Here is a 16819-nt window from a genome sequence, read left to right as displayed (position 1 = left end):
ACCGCGACTGAAGACAGTTCCCTCATCCCTCCCCTCCCCAAACTCACCGCGACTGAAGGCAATTCCCTCATCCCTCCCCTCCCCAAACTCACCGCGACTGAGGACAATTCCCTAATCCCTCCCCTCCCCAAACTCACCGCGACTGAAGACAATTCCCTCATCCCTCCACTCCTCAAACTCACCGCGACTGAAGACAATTCCCTCATCCCTCCGCTCCTCAAACTCACCGCGACTGAAGACAATTCCCTCATCCCTCCCCTCCTCAAACTCACCTCGACTGAAGGCAATTCCCACATCCCTCCCCTCCCCAAACTCACCGCGACTGAAGACAATTCCCACATCCCTCCGCTCCTCAAACTCACCGCGACTGAAGACAATTCCCTCATCCCTCCCCTCCCCAAACTCACCGCGACTGAAGACAATTCCCTCATCCCTCCCCTCCTCAAACTCACCGCGACTGAAGACAATTCCCTCATCCCTCCCCTCCTCAAACTCACCGTGACTGAAGACAATTCCCTCATCCCTCCGCTCCTCAAACTCACCGCGACTGAAGACAATTCCCTCATCCCTCCCCTCCCCAAACTCACCGTGACTGAAGTCAATTCCCTCATCCCTCCGCTCCTCAAACTCACCACGTCTGAAGACAATTCCAACATCCCTCCCCTCCTCAAACTCACCGCGACTGAAGTCAATTCCCTCATTCCTCCCCTCCTCAAACTCACCGCGTCTGAAGACAATTCCCTCATCCCTCCCCTCCTCAAACTCAACGCGACTGAAGACAATTCCAACATCCCTGCGCTCCTCAAACTCACCGTGTCTGAAGACAATTCCCTCATCCCTCCGCTCCTCAAACTCACCGCGACTGAAGACAATTCCCTCATCCCTCCGCTCCTCAAACTCACCGCGACTGAAGACAATTCCCTCATCCCTCCCCTCCCCAAACTCACGGCGACTGAAGACAATTGCCTCATCCCTCCCCTCCCCAAACTCACGGCGACTGAAGACAATTCCCTCATCCCTCCCGTCCCCAAACTCACGGCGACTGAAGACAATTCCCTCATCCCTCCCCTCCCCAAACTCACCACGACTGAAGACAATTCCCTCATCCCTCCGCTCGTCAAACTTACCGAGTCTGAAGACAATTCCCTCATCCCTCCCCTCCTCAAACTCACCGCGACTGAAGACAATTCCCTCATCCCTCCCCTCCTCAAACTCACCGTGACTGAAGACAATTCCCTCATCCCTCCCCTCCCCAAACTCACCGCGACTGAAGACAGTTCCCTCAGCCCTCCCCTCCTCAAAGTCACCGCGACTGAAGGCAATTCCCACATCCCTCCCCTCCCCAAACTCACCGCGACTGAAGACAATTCCCTCATCCCTCCGCTCCTCAAACTCACCGCGACTGAACAGTTCCCTCATCACTCCCCTCCTCAAACTCACTGCGACTGAAGACAATTCCCTCATCCCTCCGCTCCTCAAACTCACCGTGTCTGAAGACAATTTCCTCATCCCTCCCCTCCCCAAACTCGCCGCGACTGAAGACAATTCCCTCATCCCTCCCCTCCCCAAACTCATCGCGACTGAAGACAATTCCAACATCCCTCCCCTCCTCAAATTCACCGCGACTGAGGACAATTCCCTAATCCCTCCCCTCCCCAAACTCACGGCGACTGAAGACAATTCCCTCATCACTCCGCTCGTCAAACTTACCGTGTCTGAAGACAATTCCCTCATCCTTCCCCTCCCCAAACTCACCGCGACTGAAGACAATTCCCTCATCCCTCCCCTCCTCAAACTCACGGCGACTGAAGACAATTCCCTCATCCCTCCGCTCCTCAAACTCACGGCGACTGAAGACAGTTCCCTCATCACTCCCCTCCTCAAATTCACCGCGACTGAGGACAATTCCCGAATCCCTCCCCTCCCCAAACTCACCGCGACTGAGGACAATTCCCTCATCCCTCCCCTCCTCAAACTCACCACGACTGAAGACAATTCCCTCATCCCTCCCCTCCTCAAACTCACCGTGACTGAAGACAATTCCCTCATCCCTCCCCTCCCCAAACTCACCGCGACTGAAGACAATTCCAACATCCCTCCCCTCCTCACACTCACTGCGACTGAAGACAGTTCCCTCATCCCTCCCCTCCTCAATGTCACCTCGACTGAAGACAATTCCAACATCCCTCCCCTCCTCAAACTCACCGCGACTGAAGACAGTTCCCTCATCCCTCCGCTCCTCAAACTCACCGCGACTGAAGACAATTCCCTCATCCCTCCGCTCCTCAAACTCACCGCGACTGAAGACAATTCCCTCATCCCTCCGCTCCTCAAACTCACCGCGACTGAAGACAATTCCAACATCCCTCCCCTCCCCAAACTCACCGCGACTGAAGACAATTCCAACATCCCTCCCCTCCCCAAACTCACCGCGACTGAAGAAAATTCCCTCATCCCTCCCCTCCCCAAACTCACCGCGACTGAAGACAGTTCCCTCATCCCTCCGCTCCTCAAACTCACCGCGACTGAAGACAATTCCCTCATCCCTCCCCTCCCCAAACTCACCACGACTGAAGACAATTCCCTCATCCCTCCGCTCCTCAAACTCACCGTGACTGAAGACAATTCCAACATCCCTCCCCTCCTCAAACTCACCGTGACTGAAGACAATTCCCTCTTCCCTCCCCTCCTCAAACTCACAGCGACTGAAGACAATTCCAACATCCCTCCCCTCCTCAAACTCACCGTGACTGAAGACAATTCCCTCTTCCCTCCCCTCCTCAAACTCACCGTGACTGAAGACAATTCCAACATCCCTCCCCTCCCCAAACTCACCGCGACTGAAGACAATTCCCTCATCCCTCCCCTCCTCAAACTCACGGCGACTGAAGACAATTCCCTCATCCCTCCGCTCCTCAAACTCACGGCGACTGAAGACAGTTCCCTCATCACTCCCCTCCTCAAATTCACCGCGACTGAGGACAATTCCCGAATCCCTCCCCTCCCCAAACTCACCGCGACTGAGGACAATTCCCTCATCCCTCCCCTCCTCAAACTCACCGTGACTGAAGACAATTCCCTCATCCCTCCCCTCCCCAAACTCACCGCGACTGAAGACAATTCCAACATCCCTCCCCTCCTCACACTCACTGCGACTGAAGACAGTTCCCTCATCCCTCCCCTCCTCAAAGTCACCTCGACTGAAGACAATTCCAACATCCCTCCCCTCCTCAAACTCACCGCGACTGAAGACAGTTCCCTCATCCCTCCGCTCCTCAAACTCACCGCGACTGAAGACAATTCCCTCATCCCTCCGCTCCTCAAACTCACCGCGACTGAAGACAATTCCCTCATCCCTCCGCTCCTCAAACTCACCGCGACTGAAGACAATTCCAACATCCCTCCCCTCCCCAAACTCACCACGACTGAAGACAATTCCCTCATCCCTCCGCTCCTCAAACTCACCGTGACTGAAGACAATTCCCTCTTCCCTCCCCTCCTCAAACTCACAGCGACTGAAGACAATTCCAACATCCCTCCCCTCCTCAAACTCACCGTGACTGAAGACAATTCCCTCTTCCCTCCCCTCCTCAAACTCACCGTGACTGAAGACAATTCCAACATCCCTCCCCTCCCCAAACTCACCGCGACTGAAGACAATTCCCTCATCCCTCCCCTCCCCAAGCTCACCGCGTCTGAAGACAATTCCAACATCCCTCCCCTCCCCAAACTCACCGCGACTGAAGACAATTCCAACATCCCTCCCCTCCTCAAACTCACCGCGACTGAAGACAATTCCCTCATCCCTCCCCTCCCCAAACTCACCGCGACTGAAGACAATTCCCTCATCCCTCCCCTCCTCAAACTCACCGCGACTGAAGACAATTCCCTCATCCCTCCCCTCCTCAAACTCACCACGACTGAAGACAATTCCCTCATCCCTCCCCTCCTCAAACTCACCGCGACTGAAGACAATTCCCTCATCACTCCCCTCCTCAAACTCACCGCGACTGAAGACAATTCCCTCATCCCTCCCCTCCTCAAACTCACCACGACTGAAGACAATTCCCTCATCCCTCCCCAAACTCACCGCGACTGAAGACAATTCCCTCATCCCTCCCCTCCTCAAACTCACCACAACTGAAGACAATTCCCTCATCCCTCCCCTCCTCAAACTCACCACAACTGAAGACAATTCCCTCATCCCTCCCCTCCCCAAACTCACCGCGACTGAAGACAATTCCGACAGACCCTCACCTCCATCCGTGACATCGATTGTATGCCGCATGCCACAAGCATTGGCACCTCCCCTGCCTCCACCTGCACACCCCCACCAGCACCAACACCCCCCTACCCCAGTCTTACCCTGTACCCGTCGTTGAAGAACACAGGCTGCGAAGGAATAATGAAAGAGCCTCTGTCGAACTGCGAGACCAGCTTCGGGAAACTCTCCTTGGTGACGGGCCGTGGCGGCACAAAGTAATTTGTCTTTGCTGGAATAAGAGACAGAATATTACAGAAGATTACGATTCTCTGCCTTTAGGGTCCACGCACATTTCCCACCCCCCGAGGCTTGGAAGGATATAAGCAATGCAGTTTCAGACAGAGGTATCTATCTTGTTGCAAATGCTTCGTTTATTCAGATAAAGTGCCTTTCATTTTAGCTTTTCTCTATTTTTCCCCAATGTGACCTTAGTCACTAATGCCCTATATTAACTTTGTTAAACTGACAGATTTCAGGTTGACAACACGAGTGAGAACCAGGCAGAATATAGAAAGTTCAGAGGGGAAGTGAAAAAGGAAATAAGAGGGGCAAAGATAAAGTATGAGAATAGACTGGCGGTTAACATAAAAGGGAATCCAAAAGTCTTCTACAGGCATGTAAACAGTAAACGGGTAGTAAGAGAACGGGTGGGGCCAATTAAGGATCATAAAGGAAATCTACTCATCGAGTCACAGAGTCATAGAGTTATACAGCACGGATAGAGGCCCTTCGTCCATCGTGTCCGCGCCGGCCATCAAGCCCTGTCTACTCTAATCCCATATTCCAGCATTTGGTCCGTAGCCTTGTATGCTATGGCATTTCAAGTGCTCATCCAAATGCTTCTTGAATGTTGTGAGGGTTCCTGCCTCCACAACCCTTTCAGGCAGTGAGTTCCAGACTCCAACCACCCTCTGGGTGAAAAAGTTCTTTCTCAAATCCCCTCTAAACCTCCCACCTTTTACCTTGAATCTATGCCCCCTTGTTATAGAACCCTCAACGAAGGGAAAAAGCTCCTTAGTATCCATCCTATCTATGCCCCTCATAATTTTGTACACCTCAATCATGTCCCCCCTCAGCCTCCTCTGCTCCAAGGAAAACAAACCCAATCTTCCCAGTCTCTCTTCATAGCTGAAGCGCTCCAGCCCTGGTAACATCCTGGTGAATCTCCTCTGCACCCTCTCCAAAGCGATCACATCCTTCCTGTAGTGTGGCGACCAGAACTGCACACAGTACTCCAGCTGTGGCCTAACCAGTGTTTTATACAGCTCCATCATAACCTCCTTGCTCTTATATTCTATGCCTCGGCTAATAAAGGCAAGTATCCCATATGCCTTCTTTACCACCTTATCTACCTGTTCCGCCGCCTTCAGGGATCTGTGAACTTGCACACCAAGATCCCTCTGACCCTCTGTCTTGCCTAGGGTCCTCCCATTCATTGTGTATTCCCTTGCCTTGTTAGTCCCTCCAAAATGCTTCACCTCGCACTTTTCCGGGTTAAATTCCATTTGCCACTGTTCCGCCCATCTGACCAACCCATCTATATCGTCCTGCAGACTGAGGCTATCCTCCTCGCTATTTACCACCCTACCAATTTTTGTATCATCAGCGAACTTACTGATCATACCTTTTACATTCATATCCAAGTCGTTAATGTAGACCACAAACAGCAAGGGACCCAGCACCGATCCCTGTGGTACCCCACTGGCCACAGGCTTCCAGTCACAAAAACAACCTACGACCATCACCCTCTGCCTTCTGCCACTAAGCCAGTTTTGTATCCAAAGTGCCAAGGCACCCTGGATTCCATGGGCTCGTACCTTCTTGACCAGTCTCCTGTGCGGGACTTTATCGAAGGCCATACTGAAATCCATGTATACCACATCCACTGCGTTACCCTCATCCACACGCCTAGTCACCCCCTCAAAAAATTCAATCAAATTAGTCAGACATGATCTTCCCTTGACAAAGCCATGTTGACTATCCCTGATTAATCCTTGCTTCTCCAAGTGGAGACTAATTTTGTCCTTAAGAATTTTTTCCAATAATTTTCCTACCACTGATGTTAGGCTCACTGGCCTGTAGTTCCCCGGTTTTTCCCTACTCCCCTTCTTGAATAATGGTATTACATTAGCGGTTCTCCAGTCCTCTGGCACATCCCCTGTGGCCAGAGAGGTTCTGAATATATGTGTCAGAGCCCCCGCAATCTCCTCCTTTGCCTCACACAGTAGACTGGGATACATTTCGTCCGGGCCTGGGGATTTATCCATTTTTAGGCCTGCTAAAACCGCCAATACCTCCTCCCGCTCGATGTTAATATGTTCGAGTATATCACAGTCCCCCTGCCGTCGTGAAAACAGATGCAAAAAATTCATTTAGAACCCCTCCTACACCTGCCGGCTCCACACACAGATTGCCATTTTTGTCCCTAGTCATCCTCTTACCCTTAATATACTTATAAAACATCTTAGGATTTTCCTTTATTTTGTTCGCCAGTGTTATTTCATGGCCCCTCCTTGATCTCCTAATTTATTTTTTAAGTATCCCCCTGCACTTTTTGCACTCCTCTAGGGCTTCCTCCGTCTTTAGCCTTTTGTATCTGCCAAAAGCCCTCCTTTTTTTTCTAATCCATTCTCGTATATCCCCTGACATCCAAGGTTCCCTGGAGTTCATGGAGGCAGAGGGGATGGTTGAGGTACTAAATGAGTACTTTGCATCTGTCTTTACCAAGGAAGATGCTGCCAGAGTCTCGGTAAAGGAAGATATAGTAGAGATACTGGATGGGCTAAAAATTGATAAAGAGGAGGTACTAGAAAGGCTGACTGTACTTAAAGTAGATCAGTCACCCGGTCCGGATGGGATGCATCCTAGGTTACTGAGGGAAGTAAGGGTGGAAATTGCGGAGGTACTGGCCATAATCTTCCAAACATCCTTAGATACAGGGGTGGTGCCAGAGGACTGGAGAATTGCAAATGTTACACCCTTGTTCAAAAAAGGGTGTAAGGATAAACCCAGCAACTACAGGCCAGTCGGTTTAACCTCAGTGGTGGGGAAACTTTTAGAAATGATAATTCGGGACAAAATCAACAATCACTTAATAAAGGAAAGCCAGCACGGATTTGTTAAAGGCAAATCGTGTTTAACCAACTTTATAGAGTTTTTTGATGAGGTAACAGAGAGGGTCGATGAGGGCAATGCAGTTGATGTGGTGTATATGGACTTTCAAAAGGCGTTTGATAAAGTGCCGCATAATAGGCTTATCATCAAAGTTGGAATAAAGGGAACAGTGGCAGCATGGATACGAAATTGGCTAAGTAATAGGAAGCAGAGTAGTGGTGAACAGTTGTTTTTCGGACTGGAGGGAGGTGTACAGTGGTGTTCCCCAGGGGTCAGTGCTGGAACCACTGCTTCTTTTGATATATATTAATGACTTGGACTTGGGTGTACAGGGCACAATTTCCAAATATGTAGATGACACAAAACTTGGAAGAGTAGTGAACAGTGAGGACGATAGTGATAGACTTCAAGAGGATATAGACAGACTGGTGGAATGGGCCTTATCTGAACCCTGCCCCACTCATTAGTTTAAAGCCCGGTCTACCGCCCTAGTTATTCGATTCACCAAGACATTGGTCCCAGCTCGGTTTAAGTGGAGCCCATCCTAACAGAACAGCTCCCTCTTTCCCCAGTACTGGTGCCAGTGCCCCATGAATCGAAACCCCTGCATCCCACACCACTCTTTCAGCCGCCCATTTAACTCTCTGATCTGTTTATCCCAATGCCAATTTGTGCGTGGCTCAGGTAGTAATCTAGGGATTATTACCATTGAGGATCTGCTTTGTAATTTGGCCCGAGCTCCTCAAACTCCCTCAGCAGCACCTCATTCCTAGTTCTACTGATGTTGTTGGTTCCAACATGGACCACAACAACTGGATCCTCCCCTTCATGCTCCAAGTTCTTTTCCAGTCATGAGGAAATGTCCTTAACCCTGGCACCGGGGCAGGCAACACAGCCTTCGGGACTCCCGGTCGCAGCTGCAGAGAACAGTGTTTATCCCCCTGACTATACTATCCCCAACCACTACCACATTCCTTTTCACTCCCCCCACTTGAGTGGTCTCTTGTACCACGGTGCTGTGGTCAATTTGCTCATCTTCCCTGCAGTTGCAGGAGTTCCTCAGGGCAGTGTCCTAGGCCCAACCATCTTCAGCTGCTTCATCAATGACCTTCCCTCCATCATAAGATCAGAAATGGGGATAATCGCTGATGATTGCAGTGTTCAGTTCCATTCACAACCCCTCAGATAATGAAGCAGTCCAAGCCCGCATGCAGCAAGACCTGGACAACATCCAGGCTTGGGCTGATAAGTGGCAAGTAACATTCGCACCAGATAAGTGCCAGGCAATGACCATCTCCAAGAGTGAGTCTAACCACCTCCCCTTGACATTCAACGGCATTACCATTGCCGAATCCCCTACCATCAACATCCTGGGGGTCACCATTGACCAGAAACTGAACTGGACCAGCCATATAAATACTGTGGCCACAAGAGCAGGTCAGAGGCTGGGTATTCTGCAGCGAGGGACTCACCTCCTGACTCCCCAAAGCCTTTCCACCATCTACAAGGCGCAAGTCAGGAGTGTGATGGAATACTCTCCACTTGCCTGGATGAGTGCAGCTCCAACAACACTCAAGAAACTCGACACATCCAGGATAAAGCAGCCTGCTTGATTGGCACCCCATCCACCACCCTAAACATTCACTCCCTTCACGACCGGTGCACAGTGGCTGCAGTGTGTACCATCCACAGGATGCACTGCAGCAACTCGCCAAGGCATCTTTGACAGCACCTCCCAAACCCGCAACCTCTACCACCGAGAAGGACAAAGGCAGCAGGCGCATGGGAACAACACCACCTGCACGTTCCCCTCCAAGTCACACACCATCCCGACTTGGAAATATATCGCCGTTCCTTCATCGTCGCTGGGTCAAAATCCTGGAACTCCCTTCCTAACAGCACTGTGGGAGAACCTTCACCACACGGACTGCAGCGGTTCAAGAAGGCGGCTCACCACCACCTTCTCAAGGGCAATTAGGGATGGGCAATAAATGCCCGCCTCGCCAGGGACACCCACATCCCATGATGAGTAAAAAAAATCTTTGCTCTCATCCACAGTTACTGCAGATATGGTTGCCTGAGATTACGTTGCTCTCCACAAACTCCCACAAGCTGGAGTAATGAATAATTCCACATCAGAATATGTCAACTGGCCCACTGATCTGCAGCAAATGAACCAGTCCAACTGGTAAGGAGTGATCGGTTATTGTTGTTGATGTTACAGAAATGAGAGTCTTTCAAGCTACTTACGGTCGGTAACGTTTACACAGAAGAGAAGGTTGCAGCCTTCATCACGGAGAACCGTTGGGAAAGGGGTGTTACTGGTGAAGATCATGGATTCCTTGATGCACATCTGGCTAACAACCCTAGAGGCGACAGAATAGAAAGCAGCGATTGGGGCCGTTTGTCCATGGCAAAAAAAACAGGATTAGCACAAGGAGTGTCAACCAGACAGCTCCTGTCTACTGCCTAATACCATCTCCAAAACTCTGGGGGAAAAAAATCCAGGGGTCTAGGAACAGGAGGAGGCCATTCAGCCCCTGGGGCCTGTTACACAGGAACAGGAGGAGGCCATTCAGCTTCTCGAGCCTGTTCCGCCAATCTATTAGATCGTAGCCAATCTGTACCTCAGCTCCATTTACCCCTCCTTAGCTCCATATCCCTCGATACCCATACCTAATAAAAGGGAAGATTTTATTACCTACTACTTTGTACTGAAAACAGAATCTGACGCTATTCGGGAACTAGAAACCAGGGACACAGACAGATCAAGTGAGTGGGTAAAACTGTGGCAGAAGTTGTTTAATGTGGGCAAGTGTGAGATCATCCACTTTGGATCGGAGATAGATCAGGGTATTTTCTTAAAGGGGAGAGACTAGCAAATGTGGATGAGCAGAGAGATTTAGAGTTCCAAGTACACAAATCACTAAAACCTAATGGACAAGTACAAAAAAGTAATTAAAATGTCTAATGGAATGTTGGCCTTTATTTCAGGGGCTGGAGTACAAAGGGGTGGAAGTTATGTTCCAGCTGTACAGAGCTCTGGTTAGACCCCATCTGGAGACTGGGTTCAGTTCTGGGCACCGCACCTCAGGAAGGATATATTAGCCTTGGAGGGGACGCAGTGCAGATTCACCAGAACGATACTGGGGCTTAAAGGTTTAAATTATGAGGACAGGTTGCAGAAACTTGGCATGTATTCCCTTCAGTTTAGAATTATATAGAACGTACAGCACAGAAACAGGCCATTCGGCCCAACTGGTCTATGCCGGTGTTTATGCTCCACACGCGCCTCCTCCCTCCCTACTTCATCTAACCCTATCGGCATAACCTTCTATTCCTTTCTCCCACATTTGTTTATCTAGTTTCTCCTTAAATGCGCCTAGGCTATTCACCTCAACTACTCCCTGTGGTAGTGAGTTCCACATTCTCACCACTCTCTGGATAAAAAAAATTCTCCTGAATTCCTTATTGGATTTATTACTGACTATCTTATATTTCTAGCCCCTAGTTCTGGTCTCCCCTGCAAGTGGAAACATCTTCTCCACATCTATCCTATCAAACTCTTTCATAACCTTGAAGACCTCTATCAGGTCATCCCTCAGTCTTCTTTTCTGGAAAAAAAAAGAGCCCCAGCCTGTTCAATCTTCCTGATAGGTATAACTTCTCAGTTCTGGTATCAGCCTAGTGAATCATTTTTGCATCTTCTACAGTGCCTCTATATCCTGTTCACTGTACTCCAAGTGTGATCTAACCAACTTCTCTGCTTTTCAATTCTATCCCTCTAGGAATGTTTTGCCTGTTTTATGGCCTTATTAACCCCATTTAGACTCTTATTCTCCAAGCAGTATGTGGCCCCATTATTCTTCCTACCAAAATGTACCATCAGACACTTCTCCTTATTGAAATTCATTTGCCAATTACACACCCATTCTGCAAGTTTATTAATCTCTTCCTATATTTTATCGCAGTCCTCCTCGGTATTAACTATTATAATTTGGTATAATTTTGAAATTGTACTTCCATTGCCATAACTCACCTCTAACTTTAGGTTGAGGGGAGATCTGATCGAGGCATTTAAAATGATAAGGGGATTAGACAGGGTAGATACGGAGAAACTATTTCATCTGGTGGGGGAATCCAGAGACAGTTTTCTAGAACAATGTGTCAAGGAATCAACTAGGGAACAGGCTATTTTAGGTCTGATATTGTGTAATGAGACAGGATTAATTAGTAATCTTATAGTTAAGGATCCTCTGGGGAAGAATGATCATAATATGATAGAATTTCATATTGAGTTTGAGAGTGATGTAGTTAAGTCCGAAACGAGGGTCTTAAATTTAAGCAAGGCCAATTACGTAGGTATGAGGGGCGAGTTGGCTATGATTGATTGGGAAATCAAATTAATGATACGACCTCTACCACCTAGAAGGACAAGAGCAGCAGGCACATGGGAACAACACCACCTGCACGTTCCCCTCCAAGTCACACACCATCCCGACTTGGAAATATATCGCCGTTCCTTCATCGTCGCTGGGTCAAAATCCTGGAACTCCCTTCCTAACAGCACTGTGGGAGAACCTTCACCACACGGACTGCAGCAGTTCAAGAAGGCGGCTCACCACCACCTTCTCAAGGGCAATTAGGGATGGGCAATAAATGCCGGCCTCGCCAGCGACGCCCACATCCCATGAATGAATTTTTAAAAAGCACATAAGCAATGGCAAACATTTAAAGAAATAATTCATAATTCCCAACAAATAAACATATACTTGAGGAATAAAAACTCCACAGGAAAAGTGATCCAACCGTGGCTAACTAGAAGTTAAGGACAGTATTAGATTAAAAGGGGCTTACAATGTTGCCAAAAAAAGTAAGCCTGAGGTAATAAAAACAGAAAATGCTGGAGAAGCTCAGCAAGTCAGGCAGTGTCTGTGGAGAAAGGAACAGAGTTAACGTTTCAGGTCAAAGGCCTTTCGTCAGAACTGGAAGATGTTAAAAGAGTGTTTACAAAAATGTTAAAAGACTCTTAACATCTTCCAGTTCTGATGAAAGGTCTTCGACCTGAAACGTTAACTCTGTTTCTTTCACCACAGATGCTGCCTCATTTGCTGAGCTTCTCCTTCTGCTTTTATTTTAGATTTCAAGCATTTGCAGTATTTTGCTTTTGATTTTGAAGTAAGCCTGAAGATTGGGAGGGTTTCAGAAATCAGCAAAGGATCAAATTGATAGAGGAGAAAATTGAATATGAGAGTAAACTAGCAAGAAGTATAAGAACAGATTGTAAGAGCTTCTACAAGTATATAAAAAGGAAGAGATTAGTGAAAGTAAATGTGGGTCCCTTAGAAGCAGAAGCAGGAGAAATTATAATGGGGAATAAGGAAATGGCAGAGACATTAAACAAATATTTTATATCTGTCGTCACAGTTGAAGGTACAATTAATATATCGGAAATAGTGGGGAACCAAAGGTCTAATGAAAGTGAGGAACTTAAAGTAATTAAGTTTAGTAAAGAAAAAGTTCTGGAAAAATTAATGAGACTAAAAGCCAATAAATCCCCTGGACCTGATTACCTACATTTGAGGGTTCTTAAAGAGGTGGCTGCAGAGATAGTGGATGCATTGGTTGTGATCTTCCAAAATTCCCTAGATTCTACAACGGTCCCAGCGGCAGAAGGCAGCAAATGTAACCCTGCTATTCAAGAAAGGAGGGAGAGAGAAAACAGGGAACTGTAGGCCAGTTAGCCTGACATCAGCAGTAGGGAAAATGCTAGAATCTATTATTAAGGATGTGGTAACAGGGCACTTAGAAAATCATAATATGATTAAACAGAGTGAACATAGTTTTATGAAAGGGAAATCGTGTTTGACAAATCTATTAAAGCTTTTTGAGGGTGTAATCAGCAGGGTAGATAAAGGGGAACCAGTGGATGTAGTATATTTGGATTTTCAAAAGGCATTTGATAAGGTGCCTCATAAGAGGTTGTTACACAAGATAAGGGCAGATGGGATGGGGGTAATGTATTAGCATGGATTGAGGATTGGATAACAGACAGAAAACAGAGAACAAGAATAAACAGGTCATTCTCAGGTTGGCAGGCTGTAACTAGTGGGGTGCCACAAGGATCAGTGCTTGGGCCTCAGCTATTTACAATCCATATTAATGACTTGGATGAAGGGACCGAGTGTAATGTATCCAAGTTTGCTGACGATACAAAGCTAGATGGGAAAGTAAGCTGTGAGGAGGACACTAAGACTCTGCAAAGGGATATAGGCAGGTTAAGTGAATGGGTGAGAAGGTGGCAGATGGAGTATAATGTGGGGAAATGTGAGGTTATTCACTTTGGTAAGAAATAACAGAAAAACTGAATATTTTTTAAATGGTGAGAAACTATTAAATGTTGGTGTTCAGAGGGATTTAGGTGTCCTTGTACACAAAACACAAACTTAACATGCAGTTACAGCAAGCAATTAGGAAGGCAAATGGTTTATTGGCCTTTATTACAAGGGGGTTAGAGTACAAAAGTAAGAATGTCTTGTTGCAACTGTACAGGGTTTTGGTGAGAACACACCTGGAGTACTGCGTACAGTTTTGGTCTCCTTATTTAAGAAAGGATATATTTACCTTAGAGGCGGTGCAACAAAGGTTCACTAGATTGATTCCTGGGATGAGAAGGTTATCCTATGAGGATAGGGTAGATGCTGAGAGGTTGTTTCCCCTGGCTGGAGAGTCTAGAACTAGGGGGCATAGTCTCAGGATAAGGGGTCAGCCATTTACCTTGAGATGAAGAGGAATTTCTTCAGAGGGTTGTGAATATTTGGAATTCTCTACCCCAGAGGGCTGTGGATGCTCAGTCGTTGAGTATATTCAAGGCTGAGAACTATAGATTTTTGGACTATAAGGGATATGGGGATTGGGTGGGAAAGTGGAGTTGAGGTCGAAGATCAGCCACGATCTTATTGAATGGTGGAGCAGGCTCGAGGGGCCATGTGGGCTACTCCTGCTCCTATTTCTTATGTTCTTATATAAAGCAAGAGGGGGATAATCTTAAAATTAGAGCCAGGTCATTCAGGGGTGATGTCAGTTAGCACTTCTTCACACAAAGGGGAGTGCAAATCTGGAACTCTCGCCCCCAAAAGTCAATGAGAACTTTTATGACTGAGATCGATAAGATTTTTGTTGGGTAAGGGTATCAAGGGCTAAAGAACAAAGTGGTAAATGGAGTTGAGGTACAGATCTGCCATGAGCAGGCTCAAGGGGCTGAATGGCCTACTCCCGTTCCTATGCTCAGGAGAGATTAAAGTTAGGGGTGAGTTACGGCAAGCACCACAAGTGGGGTCCAATAACGTCCCCCTCACAGCTTGTTACAACAACCTGCATTTATATAGTGCCTTTAACGTAGTAAAATGTCCCAGGGCGCTTCACAGGAGCGATTATCAAACAAACTATGACACTGAGCCACATAAGGAGATATTAGGACAGGTGACCAAAAGCTCAGTCAAAGAGGTAGGTTTTAAAGAGCATTTTAAATGAGGAGACACACAGAGGTTTAGGGAAGGAATTCCAGTGCTTAGGGTCTAGGCAGCTGAAGGCACGACCACCGATGATGGAGCGATTAAACTCGGGGATGCGCAAGAGGCAGGAATTGGAGGAGTGCAGAGATCTCGGGGGGTTGTAGGGCTGGAGGAGGTTACAGAGATAGGGAGGGGCGAGGCCATGGAGGATTTGAACACAAGGATGAGGATTTTAAAATCGAGGCGTTGCCGGACTGGGATCAAATGTAATAACACACTAACAGACACTTACGGTTCACTGCCCAGCAGACAAGTGGAGAAGACATCGATATCAGCGGGGGAACAGTCGGGGTCACAGCAACAGTCCAGATCACAGACTCCTCCCGTCAGATCACAGGTACAAATGGGAAGGGCTGGAACAAGACACAGAGAGAGAGAGAGATCAGAGAGAGATCTTACAACAGAGGACCACCTTCCTCCCCTGTCTGGACCACGACTCGTCTCCATCGCCATCTCCCAAAATCAATCTGCAGACTAATCCTCCCCCTGCTTTCAACTGACAGACTCACAGCTCCAGAAACCCAACACAACACTCAATTAAATAACAATAATACTGTGACTTTGTGCTACAATCTTAAAGGGTGTGCAGGAACCCTCCTCCCCTCCTCCCCCTCCCCTCTCACCCCCCCCTCTCCCCTCCCCGTTACCTGCCGTGATGTCCCGGTTCACACTTCTTGCAGTTACATCGACTGGGGTTTGAGTCCCGGCCCCGCTCTCCGGGCTCGCCCCGGCCCCGCTCTCCGGGCTCGCCCCGGCCCCGCTCTCCGGGCTCGCCCCGGCCCCGCTCTCCGGGCTCGCCCCGGCCCCGCTCTCCGGGCTCGCCCCGGCCCCGCTCTCCGGGCTCGCTCCGGCCCCGGCGCCTGCAGTCGGAGGAGGAGCTGTTGCTCGGGTCGCGCTCACCGCGCCGCTCCCGGGCTCGAGTGGGAGCGACAGCAGCGCCCCGAACAGGGCCCAGCGCAGGACCCGCCGGCCCCGGGCCGCCATCACCGCCCGCCCCGCCCGCTCTCCCCCTCGGCCCGTCCCCCGGGGCCCGCTCTCTCTCTCTCTCCCCCTCGGCCCGGTTGCCTGGAGACGGCGCGGCCGGTTGACGCCGATGAGGTCAGAGCGCACGGTGAGGCGATGGGCGGGGTCAGGCGATGGGCGGGGTCAGAGCGCAGGGTGAGGCGATGGGCGGGGTCAGGCGATGGGCGGGGTCAGAGCGCAGGGTGAGGCGATGGGCGGGGTCAGGCGATGGGCGGGGTCAGAGCGCAGGGTGAGGCGATGGGCGGGGTCAGGCGATGGGCGGGGTCAGAGCGCAGGGTCAGGCGATGGGAGGGGTCAGGCGATGGGCGGGGTCAGAGCGCAGGGTGAGGTGATGGGCGGGGTCAGGTGATGGGCGGGGTCAGAGCGCAGGGTGAGGCGATGGGCGGGGTCAGGTGATGGGCGGGGTCAGAGCGCAGGGTGAGGTGATGGGCGGGGTCAGGCGATGGGCGGGGTCAGAGCGCAGGGTCAGGCGATGGGCGGGGTCAGGCGATGGGCGGGGTCAGAGCGCAGGGTGAGGCGATGGGCGGGGTCAGAGCGCAGGGTGAGGCGATGGGCGGGGTCAGGTGATGGGCGGGGTCAGAGCGCAGGGTGAGGCGATGGGCGGGGTCAGGTGATGGGCGGGGTCAGAGCGCAGGGTGAGGCGATGGGCGGGGTCAGAGCGCAGGGTGAGGTGATGGGCGGGGTCAGAGCGCAGGGTGAGGCGATGGGCGGGGTCAGAGCGCAGGGTGAGGCGATGGGCGGGGTCAGGTGATGGGCGGGGTCAGAGCGCAGGGTGAGGCGATGGGCGGGGTCAGGTGATGGGCGGGGTCAGAGCGCAGGGTGAGGCGATGGGCGGGGTCAGAGC

The 16819-nt window shown here is 49.9% G+C and overlaps 1 protein-coding gene across 2 annotated transcripts in view; it reads right to left on the bottom strand.

The window, feature by feature from the left end:
• LOC137309880 (tectonic-3-like) overlaps window positions 1-15968 on the bottom strand; it is a 136382-nt gene extending 120414 nt beyond the window's left edge. Inside the window, exons 1-4 of one of the 2 annotated variants that reach the window (XM_067977898.1) lie at window positions 15600-15967; window positions 15185-15305; window positions 9629-9744; window positions 4366-4493 (exon numbers count right to left, since the gene is read on the bottom strand). In XM_067977898.1, the coding sequence (XP_067833999.1) occupies window positions 4366-4493; window positions 9629-9744; window positions 15185-15305; window positions 15600-15936 (702 nt within the window). In that variant the 5' untranslated portion in view covers window positions 15937-15967. Of the gene's footprint in view, window positions 1-4365; window positions 4494-9628; window positions 9745-15184; window positions 15306-15599 lie in introns of both variants that reach the window. The other variant, XM_067977899.1, reaches the window with a different exon arrangement.
• Between the last annotated feature and the right edge of the window lie 851 nt (window positions 15969-16819).

Source organism: Heptranchias perlo, unplaced genomic scaffold, assembly GCF_035084215.1.
Source record: "Heptranchias perlo isolate sHepPer1 unplaced genomic scaffold, sHepPer1.hap1 HAP1_SCAFFOLD_188, whole genome shotgun sequence".
Classification (NCBI taxonomy): Eukaryota; Metazoa; Chordata; class Chondrichthyes; order Hexanchiformes; family Hexanchidae; genus Heptranchias; species Heptranchias perlo.
Note: the sequence above shows the minus strand (reverse complement) of the source record. Positions and strands in the feature narration are given on the sequence as shown.